Source organism: Haliotis cracherodii, unplaced genomic scaffold, assembly GCF_022045235.1.
Source record: "Haliotis cracherodii isolate W230 unplaced genomic scaffold, xgHalCrac1.p SCAF_6, whole genome shotgun sequence".
In the NCBI taxonomy this organism is placed as follows: Eukaryota; Metazoa; Mollusca; class Gastropoda; order Lepetellida; family Haliotidae; genus Haliotis; species Haliotis cracherodii.
In genome coordinates this window covers 12,287,105-12,310,521 of record NW_027266319.1, presented here as the reverse complement: position 1 = coordinate 12,310,521, position 23,417 = coordinate 12,287,105, and the positions used below count along the sequence as shown (strand labels likewise).

Sequence of the window (23,417 nt, the reverse complement as noted above, 5' to 3'; positions counted from 1 at the left end):
ATATATCCCAAGGTTGGCTGCAAATTTATATACGAGCTCGCAAGATGGGCTGACAAAATGTATATACGGATAAATAAATCTTTCTTTTTTAACAATTGAAACGAAATTAGCCACATGCAGGCAAAATTCAATATACACAACCATAAGTACCCAGCACAGATAACAAATGTGTTCTGTTCCATGAGACACACTCTATGAGTTCCCAGTCTTGCTCCTATCCAACTCCCAGCTACCAGCCAAAGCTCTAAAACTTTTCCCAACCAACAGCCAAGCTATCGATCTCCAAAACGCAACCTTTTTATAACCGTTCGTGCGTAGGATCACCCCCTGTAATCCTAGCTTATCAGAGAGTACACCGAACTTCTCGATATCGCCTCAGATTGTTGATTGTAACAGTCAGCTAGTCGGGTATTGAGCGTCCGATTGTCCAGCAACGTGGACACCGAGCTATGTCCATCTGTACCCGGATCAGAGTCGCAATATTGTACACAGCTGGAGAATCTGATAGGACAGAGAACTGTTGGGCCTTGTGTTTTACTGATAGCGTTATCCCGGAGTTGATAGTTACCGGTGTGTTCAGGTAAGTCAAGAGCGAGGCGGTTATGTCGGTTACTGTTCGAGCGAGTGCATGAATTGGGGTGTTAGAATATGTATTAATTAATTTGTCGTACGGCTAAATGGAACGTTTATTTAACAAGTCGTATTTGAGGAGTGTGTTGGTCGAATTTCAGCAATGTGCCAATACTGTTTCAGCAATATGTCAGTACATCAACAGTGTTGATACATTTCAGCAGAATTTCGACCTTCCGTTTTGTATTTCAGCAGTATCTTAACTGTACGTTTTGTATTTCAGCATTGTGTCAGTTGTATCTCAGTCATGTGTGTCAGTCATAGTTCAAAAGTGTTGATATTTCAACAGTATTTCAACAGCACGTCATCTGTTTTTCAACTATATGGCAGTGATGAGTAGATGTGTGTCAACCAGGTAACACTGTTTATACTAATTATGCATTTTCTCAACGGTAAGACAGTTGCACTTAACAATGTGTCCGTCTTACTTAATTGTTTGTCAGTATTAGTTTAACAGTGGTACGGTTTCGGCAATAATTCAACAGAAAGACAGTTGTTCGTACGTTAACAGTGTGTGAGTAGTAGTTTAATTGTTTGTCAGTCAGAGTTTAACAGTAGTACGATTTCAGCAATATGTCAGCAGAAAGACCCTTGTATGTTAACAGTTTGTCAGTAGTAGTTTAATTGTTTGTCAGTCATAGTTCAACAGTAGTACGATTTCAGCAATATGTCAGCAGAAAGACCCTTGTATGTTAACAGTTTGTCAGTAGTAGTTTAATTGTTTGTCAGTCATAGTTCAACAGTAGTACGATTTCAGCAATATGTCAGCAGAAAGACCCTTGTATGTTAACAGTTTGTCAGTAGTAGTTTAATTGTTTATCAGTCATAGTTCAACAGTAGTACGATTTCAGCAATATGTCAGCAGAAAGACCTTTGTATGTTAACAGTTTGTCAGTAGTAGTTTAATTGTTTGTCAGTCATAGTTCAACAGTAGTACGATTTCAGCAATATGTCAGCAGAAAGACCCTTGTATGTTAACAGTTTGTCAGTAGTAGTTTAATTGTTTGTCAGTCAGAGTTTAACAGTAGTACGATTTCAGCAATATGTCAGCAGAAAGACCCTTGTATGTTAACAGTTTGTCAGTAGTACTTTAATTGTTTATCAGTCATCGTTCAACAGTGTTACGATTTCAGCAATATTTCAGCAGAAAGACAGTTGTAGTTACAGTGTTTCAGTCGTACTTCAATTGTTTGTCAGTCATCGTTCAACAGTGTAAACAATTGCCCCTAATCAGTCATAGTTCAACATTGGTACGATTCAGCAATATTTCAATAGAAGGACTCTTGTATGTTAACAGTGTGTCTGTCGTGCTTTGAGTGTTTGTCAGTCATACTTCAACAGTAGTACGATTTCAGCAATATTTCAACAGAAAGACTCCATTATGTTGACAGTGTGTCAGTCGCACTTTAATTGTTTGTCAGTCATAGTTCAACAGTGTTACGAATTCAGCAATATTTCAGCAGAAAGACAGTTGTACGTTTACAGTGTTTCAGTCGTACTTCAATTGTTTGTCAGTCACAGTTCAACAGTGTAGACAATGCACCTAATCAGTACTAGTCAGTCTAATTTCAAAGGTTTTATTCAGAAGCCTAAATGTTCACTAACATGCCGATATGTAATGTATAAATCAATTAGGACACAAATTTATATTGCATGAAAACAGATACTCAACGTTGTATGATATATGGTGTTTTAACCAGCAAATACACCCTTGCAGTAACACCCTATTTCATCACGTCACGTAACACATCACTGACCTAATATACTTTGACATACATATTTTAAGAGCATAATAACGTGCGTAATAACTAATAACACCGAGGTATTAACTACCTGACTCACGACACTCACATACGGCCTCAACAAAAGCCCTGGTTAATCGCCCGTGTTTCGTCATTAGTGTGTGGCATAGTTTTGAACACGGAGGCTTTAGTAAATAGTGGTTGATTTCCCTCTGGTTAATCCCAGTTGAGTAGGAGTTTGTAAGACCGTAACTTTCATATGTACAGTAGGAGGCAATAGGCTCCCAAATACATCGACGATTTTAATTACCACGAAGATAAACATTCTGTGACTGAGTGGATATGGTTTTACGCCGCTTTCAGCATTAGCCCTGCAATATTACGTGGGGGACATCGGGAATGGGCTTCACATATTGTACCCAAATTGGGAATCGAACCAGGGCTTTCGGCGTGACGAGAGAACACTTTAACCACTAGGCTACCCCACTGCCCCCTATACATTCAGACATACGAGAAACTTAGCCTCTTTTTAGTGCTTTTGTTAACTGGGTCGAATTCTCCCCCGAATGTATAGTAATTAGACCGGGTTGAGGGAGCCGTAAAATAAGTATTTTTGTAAACCTGTCACCAAACGATTTAGTGTTATTTAAGTGTTATTTTATATGTCAATGTTATTAGTATGCCTGAAAAAAAGGCACCGCTTCTCATTAGTGTGTTATTATATGTTAATATTTAGTGTCATAATCATTAATTTTGTTTACTGCCCCACAATCATGAACCTATGCTTAAGATGAAGATGATGGACCTCATAAAGGTAACCCTTGTAGTAAAAGGTTCACTGTTTCATATTTTGTTTGCCTGTGTGGACTTTGTTCTCAAAATAATTCTGTGATACCCGTATCAAATACATCATCATCGAATAACTATTGTTTGCCATGGGTGTATATCTTCCTTTGCCAGGCAGTTTATTTCGCGGTCCATGTTTGACAGCTTTGTATGAATGTATAGTTTGGTCTCGGTATTGGTATTGTGGAAGCCACTCACTCACTCGACCAGATACAGCAACAACGACAACAACATCAACAAACGTACCCAAACCTATTTCAAGTATAGTATTATGTGCCTGTGTGTAGATTACAATGGTTGCCAGCATTAGCAGTACACTAAGGACTGAATAAACTTCATAACAATACACTTGTTTACATAAACACACTTGAACAGAAGGGGCAAATTTACATATCAGGGATTCCCGTCTGTAAGGGACCGGTCATTTATTTACAGGGGAGTTTTTTGATACACTTATGTACTTAATATAATGACCCCCCTCCTCCCCAAATGCATGTCATATTTTTGGATGTCCCACCACCTTGTACATTTGATCCTGCGCCCAAATATGTGTATTAGGTTTTGTGACCCTTATTCACTCTGACTCACACCCCTATAATAAATGACCGGTCCCTAAAGTGAGAGTAAGTTTGTGGAAATGAATCCTCTTGACTTTCCGACCTTTAAGATGTTTCCCAGGACGCACCAGACCTAACAAAGAGGATAATAAAACCTCCATTCACACAAACTAAAGCACAGTTACCTATATGTCTCTGAAAAGCCAGTCGTATTCAAAAATATTAATTCACATAACAAAATAAATTCAATTGAAACTTATCCTGCGGTGGTAAAGGAAATAATGAATAACTTTACACAAATGGGTTTCAAATCAATGCGGGTTTCAACTCAATATTGGATTTAAATTCAAGTTTGACAAAGAAGGCATTGGTATGTACAGAAAAGATTAAATACGATTTCGTAACCTAAGTACACCCATATCGATAAACATATTTGCCAAAGGCTTCTCTCATTGTACTCGGAATAATTTGTTCTCCTTTGCATGTTTCTTAACGACAACCGGAGATACAACGCTAACCTTCCCATAATGAGTGAAGGCCATTCAAAGGAATTGACACATGAAAGGAAGTCGAAGACGATTGGGCTTAGTGGTGTATGCTTCCCTTATGGGGAGAATTTATTGCCTTGTGTGAAAAGACCGATTGTCGATGATAGGTAGGACTCTAAATACTGCCTGCTTAAGCTGAGAATAACTACCCATATCGGCATGTGTAAATAGCGCTGGGGTAACGCAGGGTGCTATACTCTGCCCGTTGCTTTTATGCTAGAAAATATAACTTGATGTATGTTAGTTGTTTAGAGGTGGTGATTTATGAATGTACATGGGAACATTAAAAAACACCACAGCATGGACTGTATCGTGCACAAAGTGCAGTAAGTGTTGCGTTATTGTAACAGTTTTGTTTTTATTTTACAAAGAATATATTTGCCGCTAACATGATAGCTTTAATGTAGCTATTAATGAGTGAGTGAGTATTGTTTTTACGCCGCTTTTAGCAATATTCCAGCAATATCACGGCGGGGGACACCAGAAATGGGCTTCACAATGTATCCATGTCGGGAATCGAACCAGGGTTTTCGGCGTGACGAGCTAACGCTTTAACCACTAGGCTACCCGACCGCCCCTAGCTATTAATGACAGAGCGTGGATACTTATTGTATGAGAATGTGTACAGCGTATTACTTTTATCCATACGTGTGGTATAACAGTTTAATAATGCCGTGATCATAATGCAAGGAGGCGATGGTGTGACCTTGTGGTTAAATCGTTTGCTCGCCACAAGGAGAACCAGGTATAACACCCCTACATTGATACAATGTGTGAAAGCCATTGTTGGTGATATTGCTGGAATATTACTTACGGTGTGAACACATACTTATTTACTTAATTAGAATACCGACAGCGGTTGTTAAAACGGGTTCCTTACTAGCAGCTACAATACATGGTTACATCCAGTGAGTACTATATAAAAAGTATAAAAGGCATATATAGTACTAACACTGGGTATGACCATATATCTTGTAGCTGCTATGTGTTTGCGTTACAAGCCTCTGTGGTCTATAATACCACCGGGGGCACGGGTGGCCCAGTCGTCTAAGCCGCCGCGATTCGCTGTGCAGAGTTGCGTCCCTTGGGCACACGAGAAACCTATGATTATGGGTTTGAATCCCGATTCGCCCCGATTATGTTTCTAGGTTTGTCAGCACCATACCCGTGCTCGTGGGTTTCACCAAAGTGGTACACGTCTGAGACCTGCATCACTTCGGGCTTTCCTCCAACATTAAGCTGACACGCCGCGATATAACTGGAATACTGTTAAAAGCGGCGTTAAACCAAACCGTTTCAAAGATTATGCAGTTGAAACCATTTTTTAACTTATTTGAAATTAGATTGGGAACGAACTGTAACCCAGTGGGTTTTATATTCGTATAAAAAACCTAGTAAAAAAAAAACATCTAAAGATCTAAATGGCCCCAAAGAACAGATTTGGAAAAAAAGGTTTGTTTGTTGTTTCACGCCGCACTCAGCAATATTCCAGCTATATGACGGCGGTCTGTAAATAATCGAGTCTGGACCAGACAATCCAGTGATTGATATAATGAGCATCGATCCACGCAATTGGGATCGATGACATGCATGTATACGTATGGAATCAAGTATGTGCCAGGCATACTTTTTTTTGTTATCACGATCAACGTCCCATCCCGTCGACGATGATGATGATGATGACGATGACACACAATCAACCAAGTCAGCGAGCCTGACCACCCAAACCAATTAGTTGCCCCGTACAAGCATTTGTTGCTGGGGACCAATTCTACCCAGGCGGTAACAGGGTTGATATATTTACCTAGCCTAGTGGACATTGCACACTGCAATACGGGTTCGGTTACCATATTGGTACAAGATTCCCAGTGGGTGTCCCCTCCCTGATTCTTCTACGGGAGGACTAAAACCAGACCCCGTGAAGGTCCGGGTTAGAATTGTTCACTTCTGCAACCCATGCTTGTCGTAAGAGGCGACTAACGGGATCGGGTGGTCACGCTCATTGACTTGGTTGATGCATGTCATCGTATCCCAATTGCGACGATCGATGATCTTGTCAATCCCCGGATATTCTGGTCCAGACTCAGTTATTTACATGTCATTATTTAGCTGGAGCATTGTTGAGAGCTAACAAACAAAAAACAAACAAACAAACAAACTGAAACCATAAAGGCTACACTAAATCACTGACTTTATTCCACTTCCAACCCACGTCAGGTTTAGGCCATACCATTGCGGAAGGCAGACAACCAATGAGAGGCAGCAAGTACCAGTTACAATAAGCCCTCAAGGTTTTCCATTAAATGCTATGTTTACCTGTGATTGATATTTCCTACCCCGAGAAACACTACATGTGGAGTGGTCGATATGACGCCACCGTAGTGGCGACTGAAGGCGGATAGCGTCGCCCTTTCATTGCCAGGGAAAACAAAACTAGAGTTAACGGTAGCACAGGTGCGTTGTGGTGCTGAAAGTGTCCAAGCATGGAGTGTGTGTACATTGGAAAATGGTTAGTATATCATGTCACGGTGTATTTTGTTAACGTATTGTAAAACAAACGCAGGTATAGAGGTGAAAGAGAACCTCAACCCTCCCTCGAGTAATCCTGTATCGTATGTATGAGCTGAATTATAAACTGAATTATATGTTACTCCGATCGCCACGAGTGAAACATGTCTACTGCCTGGGCAGGCTTATTTTGTCCATATATTGTTGAAATATTTTACGACCGGTATGTATGGATTAGGTTAAAGATTAGGGTATATTTATCTTACTCACTAATCGTGATGTTATCGTGTAGGTGTGATGGGTGTGTTTGTGTGTGTGTGTGTGTGTGGTGAGTTTTTGTGTGTGTCTGTGTGTGAGTGGTGTGTGTGTGAGAGGAAGAGAGTGGTGTATGTGTGGTGTGTGTGTGTGTGTGCGTGTGGTGAGTATGTGTGTGAGAGTGGTGTGTGTGTGTGTGTGTGAGAGAGAGAGAGAGAGTGGTGTGTATGAGTGGTGTGTGTGTGGTGAGTGTGTGTGTGTGCGTGTGGTGAGTGTGTGTGGTGAGTGTGTGTGGTGAGTGTGTGTGAGAGAGAGAGTGGTGTGTGTGGTGAGAGTGTGAGAGAGAGAGAGAGAGTGGTGTGTGTGTGTGAGAGAGAGAGTGTGTGTTTGGCGAGTGTGTGTGTGTGTGTGTGTGTGTGTGTGTGTGTGTGTGTGTGTGTGTGTGTGTACGAAATGGATATGCTTGCATGTGTCTTTCTGTTCCACCATTTGCTAAAATGTTTTCTAATGATGTGTGTTTTATGAATTACGCGTTAAAGCTCTAAAGCAAACACGAAAGGTCCGTGACAAGAATGTTAGATGTCATCGACGTAGGGTCTATATTTTAAGCGTCTAAAAGCACATATATTTTCAAGAAACAAAACATGATGATGAATAACATCAATGATGTTGTCACACCAGCCACTGAGGACAGAACAGATCCGAGTGCCATATGCTTGTAGTATACCCTACCCTACTAAATGTGGATCGGGTGGCGACTGAGTGAACAGGGTGGTAGGGTAGTCCAGTTGTGTTGGATTGTCTCGTCATCCCACGCCAGGGTTCGATTCCCACGTGGGTATAAGGTCCATTATTTTTATTTCCGTTGTGATATAGCTGGAATATTGCTGATTATGACATAAAAACAAGCGTTATTTCATCAACGGTAATTTGTGGATATATCAATGTCTACCGGAGGCAAGGTGGTATTTACAAAGAGGGTATCTGAGGGTCAAAGTAATATGGTAAGCTGTTTGTCTTGCTGTGACATGGTTTTGACCTTCATATTTTGTAAAATCTTCGTAAAGGGTTCGTCTGAAGCAAGACAACAAATCAAACCAGTTACACCAACAGCTCTTGTTACAGATAGGCCAACGTTGACCGTGTAGTTGCCAGCGAATTGTGAATTAACACTACAGTGCATTTTATATCTATTGTCAGGAGCAAGGAAAATTATTGCCTTTTACTGGCAATGTCACCCGGTCGATACCAAGCCATAGAACCGGGCGTTGGTATGGGGTGTTATGTTCTTAAGGGGAAAGGCAATGGGTTTATTATGTGTCAGACAGTGTGGTTAGCATGACTCTCGTTAACCTAGGTCTTCGTGACATTAGGGACGGAACTTCTTTGAGTCCAAGATCGTTATTCTCAGTTTTAACAGTTCTACGGGTACCATGTCCTATTAGAATTACGAGTCGTTGTGAGGTATGTAGTACTATGTACTCTCCAACAGTGACCACCATTGGAGTGGAATGGCATGGCGTCCACTGTAATATAATTCCAGTTATTGCGAAATATTGAGACTGACGCCGATATTATGATTTTCGTAGTATTTTCGATAAAGACTGCATTATTGGTTTCTTGATCGAGACAAATACTTGGATTCATGCGTGTGGGAAGTGTGTAAGATATTAAGAGAGCAATTTTAGGTAAATGGCAAACATGTCCTAAGATTAACTTCTTTGAGAAGCGTTTAGAGTGAGTGAGTATGGTTTAACGCCGCTTTTAGCAATATTCCAGCAACATCACGGCGTGGGACACCAGATATGGGCTTCACACATTTTACCCATGTCGGGAATCGAACCCGGGTCTTCGGCGTGACGAGCGAACGCTTTAACCACTAGGCTACCCGACCGCTCGAGAAGCGTTTAGAAGTTGGAGTACTTAGTAAGGATAAGATATATGGATGAACAAATCTTTATTACAACTAAGGTGTAGGTTCTAACACCGTTATCAAGCGATAAGATATATCTAATTGTAATGAAGTTGTTGATCTATATATCTTATCCTTACTATGTTCAAAGTATTACGGTAAACCATTTGCTAGTCGTAAAGTGGAACTTTACAGTATTAGCGTTCTACAAAACCCTCTCTGTCTCTGTATACCGACAGTGTGTGATGTATACCAATCTAGCAGTTAATTGGAGAGACAGTGTGTTAGTTTCAAAGAATGCTCTTATTACAATGTCTAGACTCTGATACAAACTTGACTCGTTGATAGTGGCGTGTGGTCTCTCTTTGATCTCAACGTTCCATATATTTTCTCCGTATTCCGATATAGCTGACACTACCAATTATACGATTATTGTTTAATGTGTTTCAGAATGGGCATATGATGGATGAAAACTGTCTCTAAATATTTCAAGATGGCGGACGAAAGAAGCTTATTGTCGTCTGCTCCCAAACCACCTAAACAGGAAAATGATAGGCCCGCAGATCAAGAGCCGAGACAGGCTCGAAGTCCTAAGAAGAAGAAAGTCAGACGCCATCGAGCACCGAAAACAACTGGACTTGATCGTTTGGAGGAAGAGACAGACGAAGAGAAGGAGAAGAAATTAAGCTCTCGGGAAAAGACACAGGTATTTGAATTTTAAAGTATCATATGTGACGTTGACTATATGTGTCGATACATGGATACGCAATATGTCAGCAACTTCAGCCGTTGGTGTCAACATTTCACCAATTGTGAGGTACAATCGAGCATGCTCTTCCTACGACGATTTAAAAGGGCGAGTCTTGCTCAAAAGTTGTTTGATTCAAGGCCTCACAAAACCTTACAGAAATGTCTATGGTAGACATGTTGAGAGCATTTCCAAATTTGACGCATCAGTGTCAAGAATGATATCCGATGCAATTGCCTATTTGGACCTGTACCATGTGTTCACGTGTCTTTTTCAGGCGAACAATAGACTTTATGCAATTGTGTTTGATGCGTGCCACCGGTGGGGGAGCTCACGCTCGCTTTTCGCGAAAACTATAGATCATCTCTATTAGATAGTTATTCATAAGACCCGTGAAGATCCGGGGTAGAGTAGGTCTTCAGCAACCCATGCTTGCCGTGAAAGGCGATTATGCTTGTCGTAATTTGCGACTGAGAGGATCGGGTGGTCAGGCTCGCTGACTTGGTTGATGCATGTCATCTACCTCAATTGCGTGGATGATGTCAATCTCTGGATTGTCTGGCTGAAATATTGCTGAGTGCGGCGATAAACAACAAACAAAGTGATTCATATACAGCTTATGATTAAGTACAGTGGACTCTGATATAGACTGATATACCTCATAACATGTAAGTTAGCATACAAACAAAATTGTGGTTGAAAGATTGGAACCAATTTGAATGATAATTTTCAATAGCCAACCCCCACCCCCCACCCCCATTCAATGAATTTAAAGTTTTTTCAGTGTTTGAAATGTTGTCCAGGCTTTTTTGGTCATCATTTTGGTGTAAACAACATGAACCATAAACAAAGCGTATACTGTGAAGAGTTCAACATTATCAGATTATACCTTCATTTGCATAACACAAATTCGCACAAATGGGACACAAACGATTGGCTTCTCAAACTGACACAAGTTATAACAGAACAGGATATGTTTCATACAGAGGGATTAACTAGGCGTCACCCTGTATAGGTATCGACAGCAGTGTCACTTGACCCTGACGCTCCGGGGGTCAGGAATATAGAAGTAAGTTTGTCAATAGAAGCGTAACACCAATGCACTCGGATTACATCGATTTGATTCGACGTGGTCATGCATCAGTCAGCCTAAGGACGTGCCGATTGCATTTGACTCGCTAGTCATGATATGAAACAATAAGGCGTTAAGATTTTCGGTGGCTATTATTGCACTAAATGCTTTATCATAGTCGATGACAATATGTCGGCGTTATATAAACATTGAAGATCAAACACCAAACCTTAATTTCGTAAGAAATGTGTCGGACCTGCCTCTCTCATGTATGATAATAGACCTCACTCATTTGTTTCGCAGACTTTCTTTTGTGAGTATTTAAGATTGTCTCATTTGAAATCTATTGTGGGGCATCGTTTGGTTTGAAGTGAGTGAATATGGTTTTACGACGCTCCGAGCAATATTTAAGCAATATCACGGCAGAGATGGGCTTCGCACACTGTACCCACGAGCGAACGCTTTAATCACAAGGCTATTCCACCACGCCCTTTTGTTTAACAACTTCATACTTTACAATACAGGATCGCTTTGTTTTAACACTTGATTTGACTTGCTCGAAACGTAGCATTCTCTCCCTAACTCTTATAGTAGTATGTTTTCAATTGTAGAATGCATCAATCAAACTAAACTGGTCTACTTCTCAGGTCCTTCACTCGCCGGGGGGTGGCGTTCTCTGAGCTGCACCGTCATTCACGCTTTTCTTAAGCCCCCGACTAAATCCCCAACTTGCCAACTTTAATCTTCAACCTGCGAAACTGACGACTGTTAAGATTAGGAGTTGATTAAAGAACACTTTGGCACATGCTGCTTTTGACAAAAAATCCCACACAGGGGCTAGCTAGGTCAGGGAAGTGAAAAAGTCACATTTGTTAAATGTGGTTTTGATCAAACACATTCTCAGTCTATTAGTGGTACGACTTCGTATTTTGCATGTGTTAATCAACTTTACCTTGTGCTAGGAGAAGACTAATACACACCAGCACTGCTCCCTTCTCTCTATCACTTTTAGTCCTCCTTCTCACTATCGCATTCATTCCGCTCGCCTCTCTATCACAATCACACCTACCTTCTCTCTATCACTCTCATTCCTCCCTTCTCTCTATCACAATCACACCTACCTTCTCTCTATCACTCTCATTCCTCACTTCTATCTATCACAATCACACCTACCTTCTCTCTATCACTCTCATTCCTCCCTCCTCTCTATCACAATCACACCTACCTTCTCTCTATCACTCTCATTCCTCGCTTCTATCTATCACAATCACACCTACCTTCTCGCTATCACTATCAAGCTTCATCCTCTCTATCACTCTCATTCATCCATTCTCTCTATCACTTAAAATTCCGTTCTCCTCTCTATCACAATCACACCTACCTTGTCTTTTCCACGCTCACTCCTCCCTTCTCTCTCACTCCTCCCTTCTCTCTATCACTCTCAAGCCTCCCTTCTCTCTATCACGATTGACATGCTTCATAAAATTCGAGCGAGCGGGTTTTCTGTGACTTTCATTCTTGCAAGCATTGTCATTCAACTGAGACAAATGATAAACTGTGTCTGGTTCTAAGCTATGGAACTCGTGGGGATTATGGGTAAGACTTGGTCCCCCGCAACCTATGCTTGTCGTAAGAGGCGAGACGAAATGACGTCTAACGTCTCGTCCAAGATTATTGCACTTATATATATGCCAACGTGCATGCACATGGGTACGTGTGTGTGGCTGCTTGTACTAGTCTGGACTAATGCCGATTTTATAGTGCTAGTCCATGCCGCAGTTTAACATGAATACCCCACTCAAACGCAGTTTACTGACTCCGAGCCGACCAGTCCTTGTTTTAGCCTCTTAGGTTTCTGGCGTGCCCTAGGGACGCAACTCTGCAGAGCGAATCGCGGCGCCTTAGACGACTGGGCCACCCGTGTCCCACAAAGCTCTGCAAGTAGTAGCAGAAAGGTTTGATAATTTACCTCCACATTTATGAGACAACGTGTCGTTTATCTGTTATCAGAATTCAATTGAAAGATAACAACTGTCTTTAGTTTGTACATAAATCAAGGTACTGACAGATACTTTAAAATAGAATGGAATTTATTGCTCGAAATGGCTTCACTGAAGAAGCCTCGAGCGTCACGTATTTTAAACACCTTTGTTTATCAGGAAGAAATGCAAACATTCGAATAAAAAACGATGACACCTGGAACATTATTAAACACGGGTAGAGATAAGGGTCTGTCTGTTTACTGTCTTCGTAATTACATTCAGCGACAGGATGGATTTACGGTACTACTAGGTTGCATGACTTATCAGTGAAATAGCTTTACACTGGCACCCTGCGGATTAAGAGGTCTGATGTGTCTAAAATTTGATTGAAAACGGTGACAACTCGTTGTATCAAATCGATGAAAGGATTGCGAAATATCGCGGTAATTTAACATCCTGCTAGATTTCCTTTACAAACATGTAATAGATCCACATTCCTCGTACACATGGGTGCAATGTGTGAAGCTCATTTCTGGTGTACCCCCGCCGTGAAAGCGGCGTAAAACCATACTCACTCACTCACTTACTCACTTGTACCGTGTTGAAATACATTCACGGCATATTCAAGCACGGTTGACAGCGGCTGGACATTTAGCTTAGATTTGTTTGTTTGTTTGTTTGTTTGAACTAATGGTCAACATACATCTCAAGTCCCTTGATGTGTAGGTAAACAGGACCATGTCGTGATGTAAACACGTGTCAGTTATGTGCTCTGTGTTTGTTGCCGTTGTCGTTGAAACAGGAGGAGAGTAAATTTTCTTTGCCGTCTAGAGCGCATGACCAAACCCACCAACTGAAAACAGATCCGTACAAATGAAAATAACTATATATAACTGTCTATTATATGAATGTATTGTTATACGGAGTTATTTCCGCACAGAAATGACCTGTTTGAATCATTGTCAACAGACTTACCCCACAAATCACGGAAGAATTAAGTATGTGTTGACGATGTATTCAGGTTGAACTAAGCACGTGTTGACGATGTATTCAGATGAAAGTAGAACTATGCACGTGTTGACAATGTATTCAGGTGACGATTGAACTGGGCATGTGTTGACGATGTATTCAGGTTGAACTAAGCACATGTTAACGATGTATTCAGGTGACGATTGAACAAAGCACATGTTGACGATGTATTCAGGTGAAGGTTTAACTTTGCACTTGTTAATGATGTATTCAGGTGACGGTTGAACTAAGCACATGTTGACGATGTATTCAGGTGAATGTTGAAGTATGCACGTGTTAATGATGTATTCAGGTGACGGTTGAACTGAGCATGTGTTGACGACGTATTCAGGTGACGGTTGAACTAAGCACATGTTGACGATGTATTCAGGTGACGGTTGAACTAGGCACATGTTGACGATGTATTCAGATGACGGTTGAACTAAACACATGTTCACGATGTATTCAGGTGACGGTTGAACTAAGCACATGTTGACGATGTATTCAGGTGACGGTTGAACTAGGCACATGTTGACGATGTATTCAGATGACGGTTGAACTAAACACATGTTCACGATGTATTCAGGTGACGGTTGAACTAAGCATGTGTTGACGACGTATTCAGGTGACGGTTGAACTAAGCACATGTTGACGATGTATTCAGGTGAAGGTTGAACTAGGCACGTGTTGACGATGTATTCAGGTGAATGTTGAAGTATGCACGTGTTAATGATGTATTCAGGTGACGGTTAAACTAAGCATGTGTTGACGATGTATTCAGGTTGAACTAAGCACATGTTGACGATGTATTCAGGTGACGGTTGAATTAGGCACATGTTGACGATGTATTCAGATGACGGTTGAACTAAACACATGTTCACGATGTATTCAGGTGACGGTTGAACTAGGCACGTGTTGACAATGTATTCAGGTGACGGTTAAACTAAGCATGTGTTGACGATGTATTCGGGTTGAACTAAACACATGTTGACGATGTATTCAGGTGAAGGTTGAACTATGCACGTGTTAATGATGTATTCAGGTGACGGTTGAACTAAGCACATGTTAACGCTATATTCAGGTGACGGTTTAACTAAACACGTGACGATGCGTTCAGGTGACATGTTAAACTAGCCACGTGTTGGAGATGTATTCGCGTGTCGACGATCCATTCACATGTTGACGATGTATTCACGTGTTGATAATGTATTCACGTGTCGACGATGTATTCACGTGTCGACGATGTATTCACGTGTTGACGATGTATTCACGTGTTGACGATGTATTCACGTGTTGACGATGTATTCACGTGCTGACGATGTATTCACGTGTTGATGATGTTGTCAGGTGAAGGTTGACGACGCAGAGGTGGAGTTCATCCCCAGCGTCAACTACATCGACGACAAAAAGATCCCCGGCGTCGAGGAACTAGAGAAGGACGAAGGCGAGGAGGAGGGGGAGGAAGTGGAAGACTTTGATGAAGAAGATCCATGCATGACAGCAGAAGAGAAGCAGGTACTTTACTGACGTTAATAGTGCCAATCGGGGGAGGTGAGGTGAGGTGAAATTGGGTTTAACGTCGCGTCCAAGATTATTGCACTTATATAGCGACGTGCATGTACGTGTGTGTGTGTGGCTGCTTGTACTAGTCCGGACTGATCCCGATTTTATAGTGCTAGCACACTGAGATACCATGCCGCAGTTTAACATGAATACCCCACTCAGACACAGTATACTGACTCCGAGTCGACCAGTCCTTGTTTGAGCCCGTTAATGCCGAGCGCCAGACAGGATAACAACAAGTACCATCTTTTAACGTCTTTTGGTATGACGCGGCCGGGGATCGAACCCCGGACCTTCCGCTCTCCGGGCGGACGCTCTACCACTAGACCACGGAGGCGGTCAATCGGGGTAGGTAATAGCAACAGTCGGAGGGTAGTTTATTCCACGTATGAATTTGATATGTGAAATACAGGGGCACAGGTGGCACTTTAAGGTGCAACAATTCGCTGTGCAGAGATGCGTTCTTAAGGCGTGGGTTCGAATCCCTCGTTTCTTGGTTTATCAGCACCATAACCGTGTTCATGGATTTCAACAAAGTGGTAAACGTCCGAGACGTGAGTTTCCTCCCACAATAGGCTGACACGCCGTGATGTACCTGAAATACTTAACCCAACTCACTCATTCACTCACTCGAGTAGAACACCCCCCATCTATAACACCCCCGTAAAGACACGGGATGGAATAGGCCTCAGCATCACATGCTTGTTTTAAGAGGCGACTAACAGGATCGGGTGGTCAATCTTGCTGAATTGTGCAGAATTTCGTCCCTTGGGCACGCCAGAAACCAATGATTGTGGGTTCGAGTCCCGGTTCGCCCCGATTATGTATCTAGTTTTGTCAGCACCATACCCGTGCTCGTGGGTTTCACCGAAGTGGTAAACGTCTGAGACCTGCATCACTTCGGGCTTTCCTCCCACATTAAGCTGACACGCCGCGATATAACTGGAATACTGTTAAAAGCGGATCGCTTTAACGGATCTAGTGTTTTGTACCATAGTTGTCAACCCCCATGGCGCTCGGCATTAAGGGGCTAAAACAAGGACTGGTCAACTTGGAGTCTGTATACTGTGTCTGAGTAGGGTAACCATGTTAAATGGTATCTCACTGGCTAGCACCATAAAACTGGTGTAGGTCCGGACTAATATAAGCAGCCACGCACACACACACGTGCATGCACGTTGCTATATTGATTGAGTGAGTGAGTATGGTTTTACGCCGCTTTTAGCAATATACCAGCAATATCACGGCAGGGGACACCAGAAATGGGCTTCACACATTGTACCCATGTCGGGAATCGAACCGGCGTGACGAGCGAACGCTTTAACCACTAGGCTACCCGACCGCTCCCACTGCTATTTTGGAGGCCACGTTAAATTGAACGCCCATTCCACCTTACATTTTCAACGGCCTTGTGTTTAAGTGAATCTTATCTGTCATCAGGCTATGTACAATGCCGCATCGATCGGGGACATCGACCTGCTGGAGGACTGTCTAGACAAGCGCTACTCCGACATCAATATGATTTGGGTACGATGTTTTTGTTTTCTCGAAGATATGGTTTTGTTTACTGTATTTCTTGGATTGTCCTCCAAAAGCCATTTTAAACATATCTTTTGTTATTCAATAGCAGATTATCTGGAGTATTACTTAAGATCTACGTTAAAAACGTATGCTAAATTTCCCACTGGATATAAAGATCATTAGCCCAGTGTGCTTTCGTATTGTAAACATTAGGAATACAAATTGTATGTCGCAAGCCTTTGGTAAATATCTTTTGATCATACGATTTCATTCTTAATACAATTGAGGTTTAAGACATGTTTTGTTATTCACGAAAGAAACTTTTGATAATGTGTAGGAGTACCTGAGTGAACTGTCCCATGTGTTTATAATGCTGAATGATTTGTTTGTTGACAAACGGATTTGCACTTCGGGAAACTACTATCGCAACTGACCCGTGAAAATTCCGGGGTAGAATAGGTCTTCAGCAACCCATGCTTGCGGTAAAAGGTGACTGCTTGTCGTAAAAGGCGACTAACGGGATCGGGTGGTCAGGCTGGCTGACTTGGTTGATGCATGTCATCGATCCCAATTGCGTGGATCGATGCTCATGATATTAATCACTGGATTGTCTGGTCCAGACTCGATTATTTACAGACCGCCGTCATATAGCTGGAATATTGCTGAGTGTGGCGTTTAAAGACCAACCAACAATCGCAACTTCTTTGGAACATTTTTGAGCAAGTAGATCTCGCGCCAATGTACAAAACGTAGTTCCTGCTAAATGGCATTTTTTGCATATAATGAGATTGTTATCGATAACAGCATCGTTCACTCGATAAGTACATTTGATATGAAAATGGGAAGGTCGTTTTATGTCTTTTAATTCTCACGCTACGCGTGTCACATGTTGCATCAAATATGTTAACGTGCTTGACCCAAGTGTGACCCTGTTGCTGCAGTACCACGAGAATCTGCTGGTAGCCGCACTTAAGTCCAAACAGGAAGAGATGGCGGAGTTCCTCATAGACAACGGCGTGAACTACAACTACAAGACAGCCCTCATTGTAAGTCACTAGCGGCCGACCCGTGAAGATCCGGGGTAGAATAGGTCTTCAGCAACCCATGATTGCCGTAAAAGGCGACTAACGGGATCGGGTGGTCCAAGTGCACAGATCGATGTTCATGATGTCAATCACTGGATTGTCTGGACCAGCCTCGATTACGTACAGACTGCTGTCATATAGCTGTAATATTGCTGAGTGCGGCGTCAAACAGCAAACAAACAAACAAACAAACAAACCAACCAACCAACCACCGCTAGGATCTGCCCACGTGCCCTCTGTCTTGGAGATGAATGACCACTAAGCAAATGACATTCCCTCTTGTCTTGGACCTTCCTGGCCTTCGTCCGTCCGTGTAGTGGGCCGCCTCTGTCGTCTCATGGTTGAGCGTCCGCCTGGAGAGCGGAAGGTCTGGGGTTCGATCCCCAGCCGCGTCATACCAAAAGACGTTAAAAGATGGTACTTGTTGTTACCCTGTCTGGCGCTCGGCATTAAGGCTAAAAACAAGGACTGGTCGGCTCGGAGTCAGTATACTGTGTCTGAGTGGGGTATTCATGTTAAACTGCGGCATGGTATCTCAGTGAGCTAGCACTATAAATCGGCATCAGTCCGGACTAGTACATGCAGCCACACACACACATACACGTGCATGCACGTCGCTATATAAGTGCAATAAACTTGGACGCGACGTTAAAACCCATTTAACCTCACCTCACCGTCCATGTAGTCTTAAAACATCTTAGCAAAACATAAACTAGATTTTTTTGTGGCTGAGATATGCACGGCTCTTTGTCTTTAAGATAAAAGAAACAAATTTTCAATGTTTTTTCATCGTGTGGTTTCGTCAAGAATTATATACTACTTTTTCATACCCGGTACCTACATGACTCTCATCAATCCGTGATCCTTAACTATCTTCAAAACGAAATAAAAATATTAGACGACATGTCAGGGTTCATATTTTCAAATAATTATTTTGACTCTAACACAGTGCAGATATTCTGCAAAATAAATATCTTTTTATCAGGTCATATTTCACAGGAATAAGGATCCTTCACAGTGATATCATTTGGCCATGACTTCAACTGCAGTTCGTGTGCTTCACAATCTCGTATTTCTTTGACCCGACACCTGTTTTGATTTGGGGGGCAAGGGTGGCCCAGTCGTCTAAGGCGCCGCGATTTGCTGTGCAGAAACCTTTGATTTTGGCTTCGAATCCCGGTTCACTCCGATTATGTTTCTAGGTTTGTCAGCACCATACCCGTGCTCGTGGGTTTCGCCGAAGTGGTAAACGCCTGAGACCTGCATCACTTCGGGCTTTCCTCCCACATTAAGCTGACACGCCGCGATATAACTGGAATACTGTTAAAAGCGGCGTTAAACCCAACTCACTCACTCACTCACTGTTTTGATTTGGACTGAACCCTATCCGTTGTCCTATACACTGCCTCATGTCGGCCGTTAATCTTGAAAACTATTAATGGAGCAGGACATGCTTACCCAAGACAAGATCGACGATGACTGCTTTTCAAATGCCCTATCCGTTTTGATATGCAGTTTAACACAAAGCATTTTCTTTGATTTCGACACTCGAATTAACACTGATACTACACGTGTAGGCCATTAGATCTAATGGGTGACCCAGTCGTCGAAATCGCGTTTCAATGTGTAGAGTTGCCTCCCTTGAGAACGCCAGAAACCTACGTATGATTGTGGGTTCAAATCCCGGTTCGCCCCGATTATGTTTCTAGGTTTGTCAGCACCATACGCGTGGTCGTGGGTTTCACTTAAGTGGTAAACGTCTGAGACCTGAATCACTTCGGGCTTTCCTCCCACATTAAGCTGACACGCCGTGATGTAACTGGAATACTGTTAAAAACGGCGTTAAACCCAACTCACTCACTCCTGCAACTGGTTTTCTCCACCATGCACATATACTTGCTATATACCGTTTGAGTGGGAAATTACTAACATATGATTGGGTGACGTTGAAGGGGTAATAGATCATGTGTACATTATGTCTTAAGTTTTTTATGCTTTGATGAGGAGAAGCATTAGGGCGGTGCAATGTTTATTTGAATATATCTTTTTTTCCGCAAGATTAGATAATCAAATTATGTACTTCTGACGTGTGCTGAAAAGGGCCTCCATTTTGACGTATTTATGCCATGTGTTATGGCACAGGACTGTAGGTTCGCCCCGATTATGTTTCTAGGTATGTCAGCACCATACCCGTGCTCGTGGGTTTCACCGAAGTGGTAAACGTCTGAGACCTGCATCACTTCGGGCTTTCCTCCCACATTAAGCTGACACGCCGTGATATAACTGGAATACTGTTAAAAGCGGCGTTAAACCCAACTCACTCACTCACTCTGTCCCTCGTCTAGCAGATACATCAAAAATATATATTGACAATGGAGGTAGGAAACGATATCATATTTACTGTGAACAGGATAAAATATATTTAGAAATGTATAAGAGATGTGTTTTGCAATTTGTTTGCAGCAGAAAATGCCTCACTCATCAGATCTAATGCACACCTTCGACGCTGAACACATGTGTCCTTTTTTTTAGAACTTAAAGGATGAGAGATCACGGGCAATAGAGTGGTACACCTGCAGCTGTAGACAACTGGCTTTCGACAAGGGGATGCACGACATTGTGGAGCTCATCGACTACCTGAACGGGGATCTGTTCAGCTTCATCAAACCTAAAGAAAGGATCCCCAGATACCGCCGACCCAAGCCCCCCACACCTGAACCGTCCACTGGTGGCGAGTCCGAGAATGATGCTTCCAGTGAAGCCAGCAAGGATAGGTCAGAAGATGAGGACGAGACTCGGCCAAGGAGGAAGAAGAAGAAGAAGAGGAAGGATTCCAAAGAGGAAGATGGGGACAAGAAAGATGAGACTGATATTGGTGAAGAACAAGAGACAGAAAAAAGTAATAAATCGGAAAAAGATGTCAGTGACAATTTTGATGCAGATTCTGGACATCACAGCAGTGATAGTGTAGCTGACACTGATAAAGCAGAGGCTGATGGAGAAGATGAAGGTAGAAAAACACAACAATCTGACAGCTTCAGAAGAAGTAGAACTAGTTCAAGTCGGTTTAGAACTGGTTCCAGCCGGTGCACTAGCTCCATACTGACCCTTGACGCTCGCAGCCCTTCTCCTCCGCGATTTCGGAGTGAGACTTTCATGAAGCGCTTTATGTGCATCAGCGCCCCCAGTGACGAAGGCTATGGCTCTCTTTCTTCCAAAAGTTCCCCCACGAGTGCAGAAAGCAAACAGAAAAGGCCACGAGTGGCCATAATAACTCTTCCGCCACGAGGCACCAAGTCTTCACTGATGCTGAGAAGGGCATCCCTGCATCGCAAGGCAGAGGCTGAACAGGAAGCTGAACAGCCTTTGCTGCAAAGGAAGGTGCGGATTCCTGGCAGTTATGGCGCCGAGAGTCGACTGTGGTATCAGACATCAGTGCCTACCAATACAAACAGTTCTGGAAACCTCATACAAACGGGGAAACGTGCAGATCTACAAAACATTAACAATGTCAAGAATGCTCCAAATCGCCATGCCGCGCACTATATGCAAATGACAACTAGTGCTTATACGAAACGAAGGCTGGATCCTACTTTCACCAAGTGCTACAGTTCGCTTGACTTTGTAACTGATAAACTCATCAAAGGTCCCCGATCTGGGAACAGAAGGGCAATGCCCACAAGACAAACTGTGAACTGTCCCAGATCGAACACAAGGTCTGGCAAGGAGAACATCTCAGCAAAACTCCCGATTTCTGATAATGAGACAAAGATTCCACCGTTTCGTGACTCAGTGGTGACTCTGACCAGGGTATGGTGATCACATAGGACTTATTCAGTATACTTTCATTCTGTTTCATTATTAGTTATCAATTATTGACCAAGGAGTATGATGCTAACAACATCTCCTTAAATCTAAATGAGACGGTCTTTTAAATCTTGATAGTGTATACATACCGATTACAAACTTTTAGTTAAATAATATATTGTATACTATTTTTGTACTAAAATTCAGAATAAATGTTTATTATATTCGTTGTTGAATGCTATAATTATTAAAATGATCTACACATACCATCATTCAACACACAGTTAAATTACATTTCTATCCTGAAATTGTGTGTGTGAAATATTATATGGAGTGTAAAATCATGTGGTGATGGTGATGAAATAGGGTTTAGCGTGGCCTTCAAGATGAAACTCATGTGATAATGACGGGGCTCTGTTGAGTCAGTGACAAGAAGGATCCGATATAATAGTTAGTTCCAAATTTGACGCATCAGTAACAAAAATGGTGTTCGAAGCAATTCCTTAGTTTTACTTTTTGTTCCCGTGTTGTTTTTTTTCAGGTGAAAAATTGTCTTGCCTTTGCAAGTGTTTGTGACGGGTGCCACTGATATTCTCTTCTTTTGGTGAACACCTGGTATCATCAATATTTCATAGTGATTCATAAACACATGCTCACGATACAGTCGGAAACGTACACTAGTCTCTGCTTTTAGGCAAGATTTCTTTTACGCCCTTTGCAATGTTTCGCCGGATAATGATGATCTCTGGCGTTGACGTTATATAATTACATGCTGCCAATAATAAAAGCGGCAAAACCCTTTCCATATTCATAAGATATCTCGATTGTACGATTCCGACTGTATCATGAGTATGCGTCCAGTTGGAAATATTTCTCTTGATGCCCAATCTATGCTGGCGGACTGATGGAATTCCTTTTGGGTCTCTTCATCATATATCAGTCCTCAAAGGGTACATTCAAGGCCATATATAACGTTTTCAGTCTGACATGAACTTCAATAGGTTTTGTGCAGTATGTTTTAGGCTGCCTGTGATCGGAAAAAAATATGCTCTCCCCGAAAAGCTTGCAAAAATAATGATGATTATGACTGTTGGAAAAAAGGAAATATTTCTTCCACCAAAATTACAATTTTGCAAGATGTTTTTCTGAAAAAAATATTCAGGCTCAAAGTATTGTAGCTGAAAAATATCTACTCTCCAGACAAATTCCCTTACAGAGTTCCAAACAAATTTACGTTTATTTTGACATAATGCAGATTGGCATGGTTTTCTAACTTTCAGTGATCCATTCATATAATCATCACCTCTGCTTTGCCTGTACACTCCTGTTTCGACAGATGCTCGAGACTGATGATACACGACGTTACCCATTTATATTTAAAAGCACGTGTACCTTTTAGCATATATTACATTCTGAATGCGTTAAATGAAACTGGACGCAACACCTTTTATTTGAACCAGAACTTAAGATATTGATTTGTTGTTTTGACTATACATCTTCTTGAACCACATCTCTTGTTTAATACAAAAGTAGGGGGCGCTGTTCACACATCCTGTGCCCCGTGAAAGGACAAACAATCAGACAAAGGACAAGGAGTACTTGCTATATTTCAATATTAAGGCGATGACCCAAT

At 42.0% G+C, this 23,417-nt stretch overlaps 1 protein-coding gene across 2 annotated transcripts; it reads left to right on the top strand.

Moving 5' to 3' along the window:
• Positions 1-350: 350 nt before the first annotated feature.
• Positions 351-22,010, top strand: LOC139445282 (myb-like protein X). Of its 2 annotated transcripts, none has more exons than XM_071226415.1 (6): positions 351-580; positions 9,449-9,704; positions 15,156-15,323; positions 16,812-16,898; positions 17,834-17,938; positions 20,510-22,010. In XM_071226415.1, exons 2-6 carry the CDS (start codon positions 9,465-9,467, stop codon positions 21,794-21,796), a joined length of 1,887 nt encoding a protein of 628 aa, XP_071082516.1. In that variant the 5' UTR covers positions 351-580; positions 9,449-9,464; the 3' UTR covers positions 21,797-22,010. The 2 variants fall into 2 exon arrangements, with proteins under 2 accessions (XP_071082516.1, XP_071082517.1); XM_071226416.1 differs by lacking the exon at positions 351-580 and adding an exon at positions 6,767-6,832.
• The last annotated feature ends 1,407 nt before the right edge of the window (positions 22,011-23,417 follow it).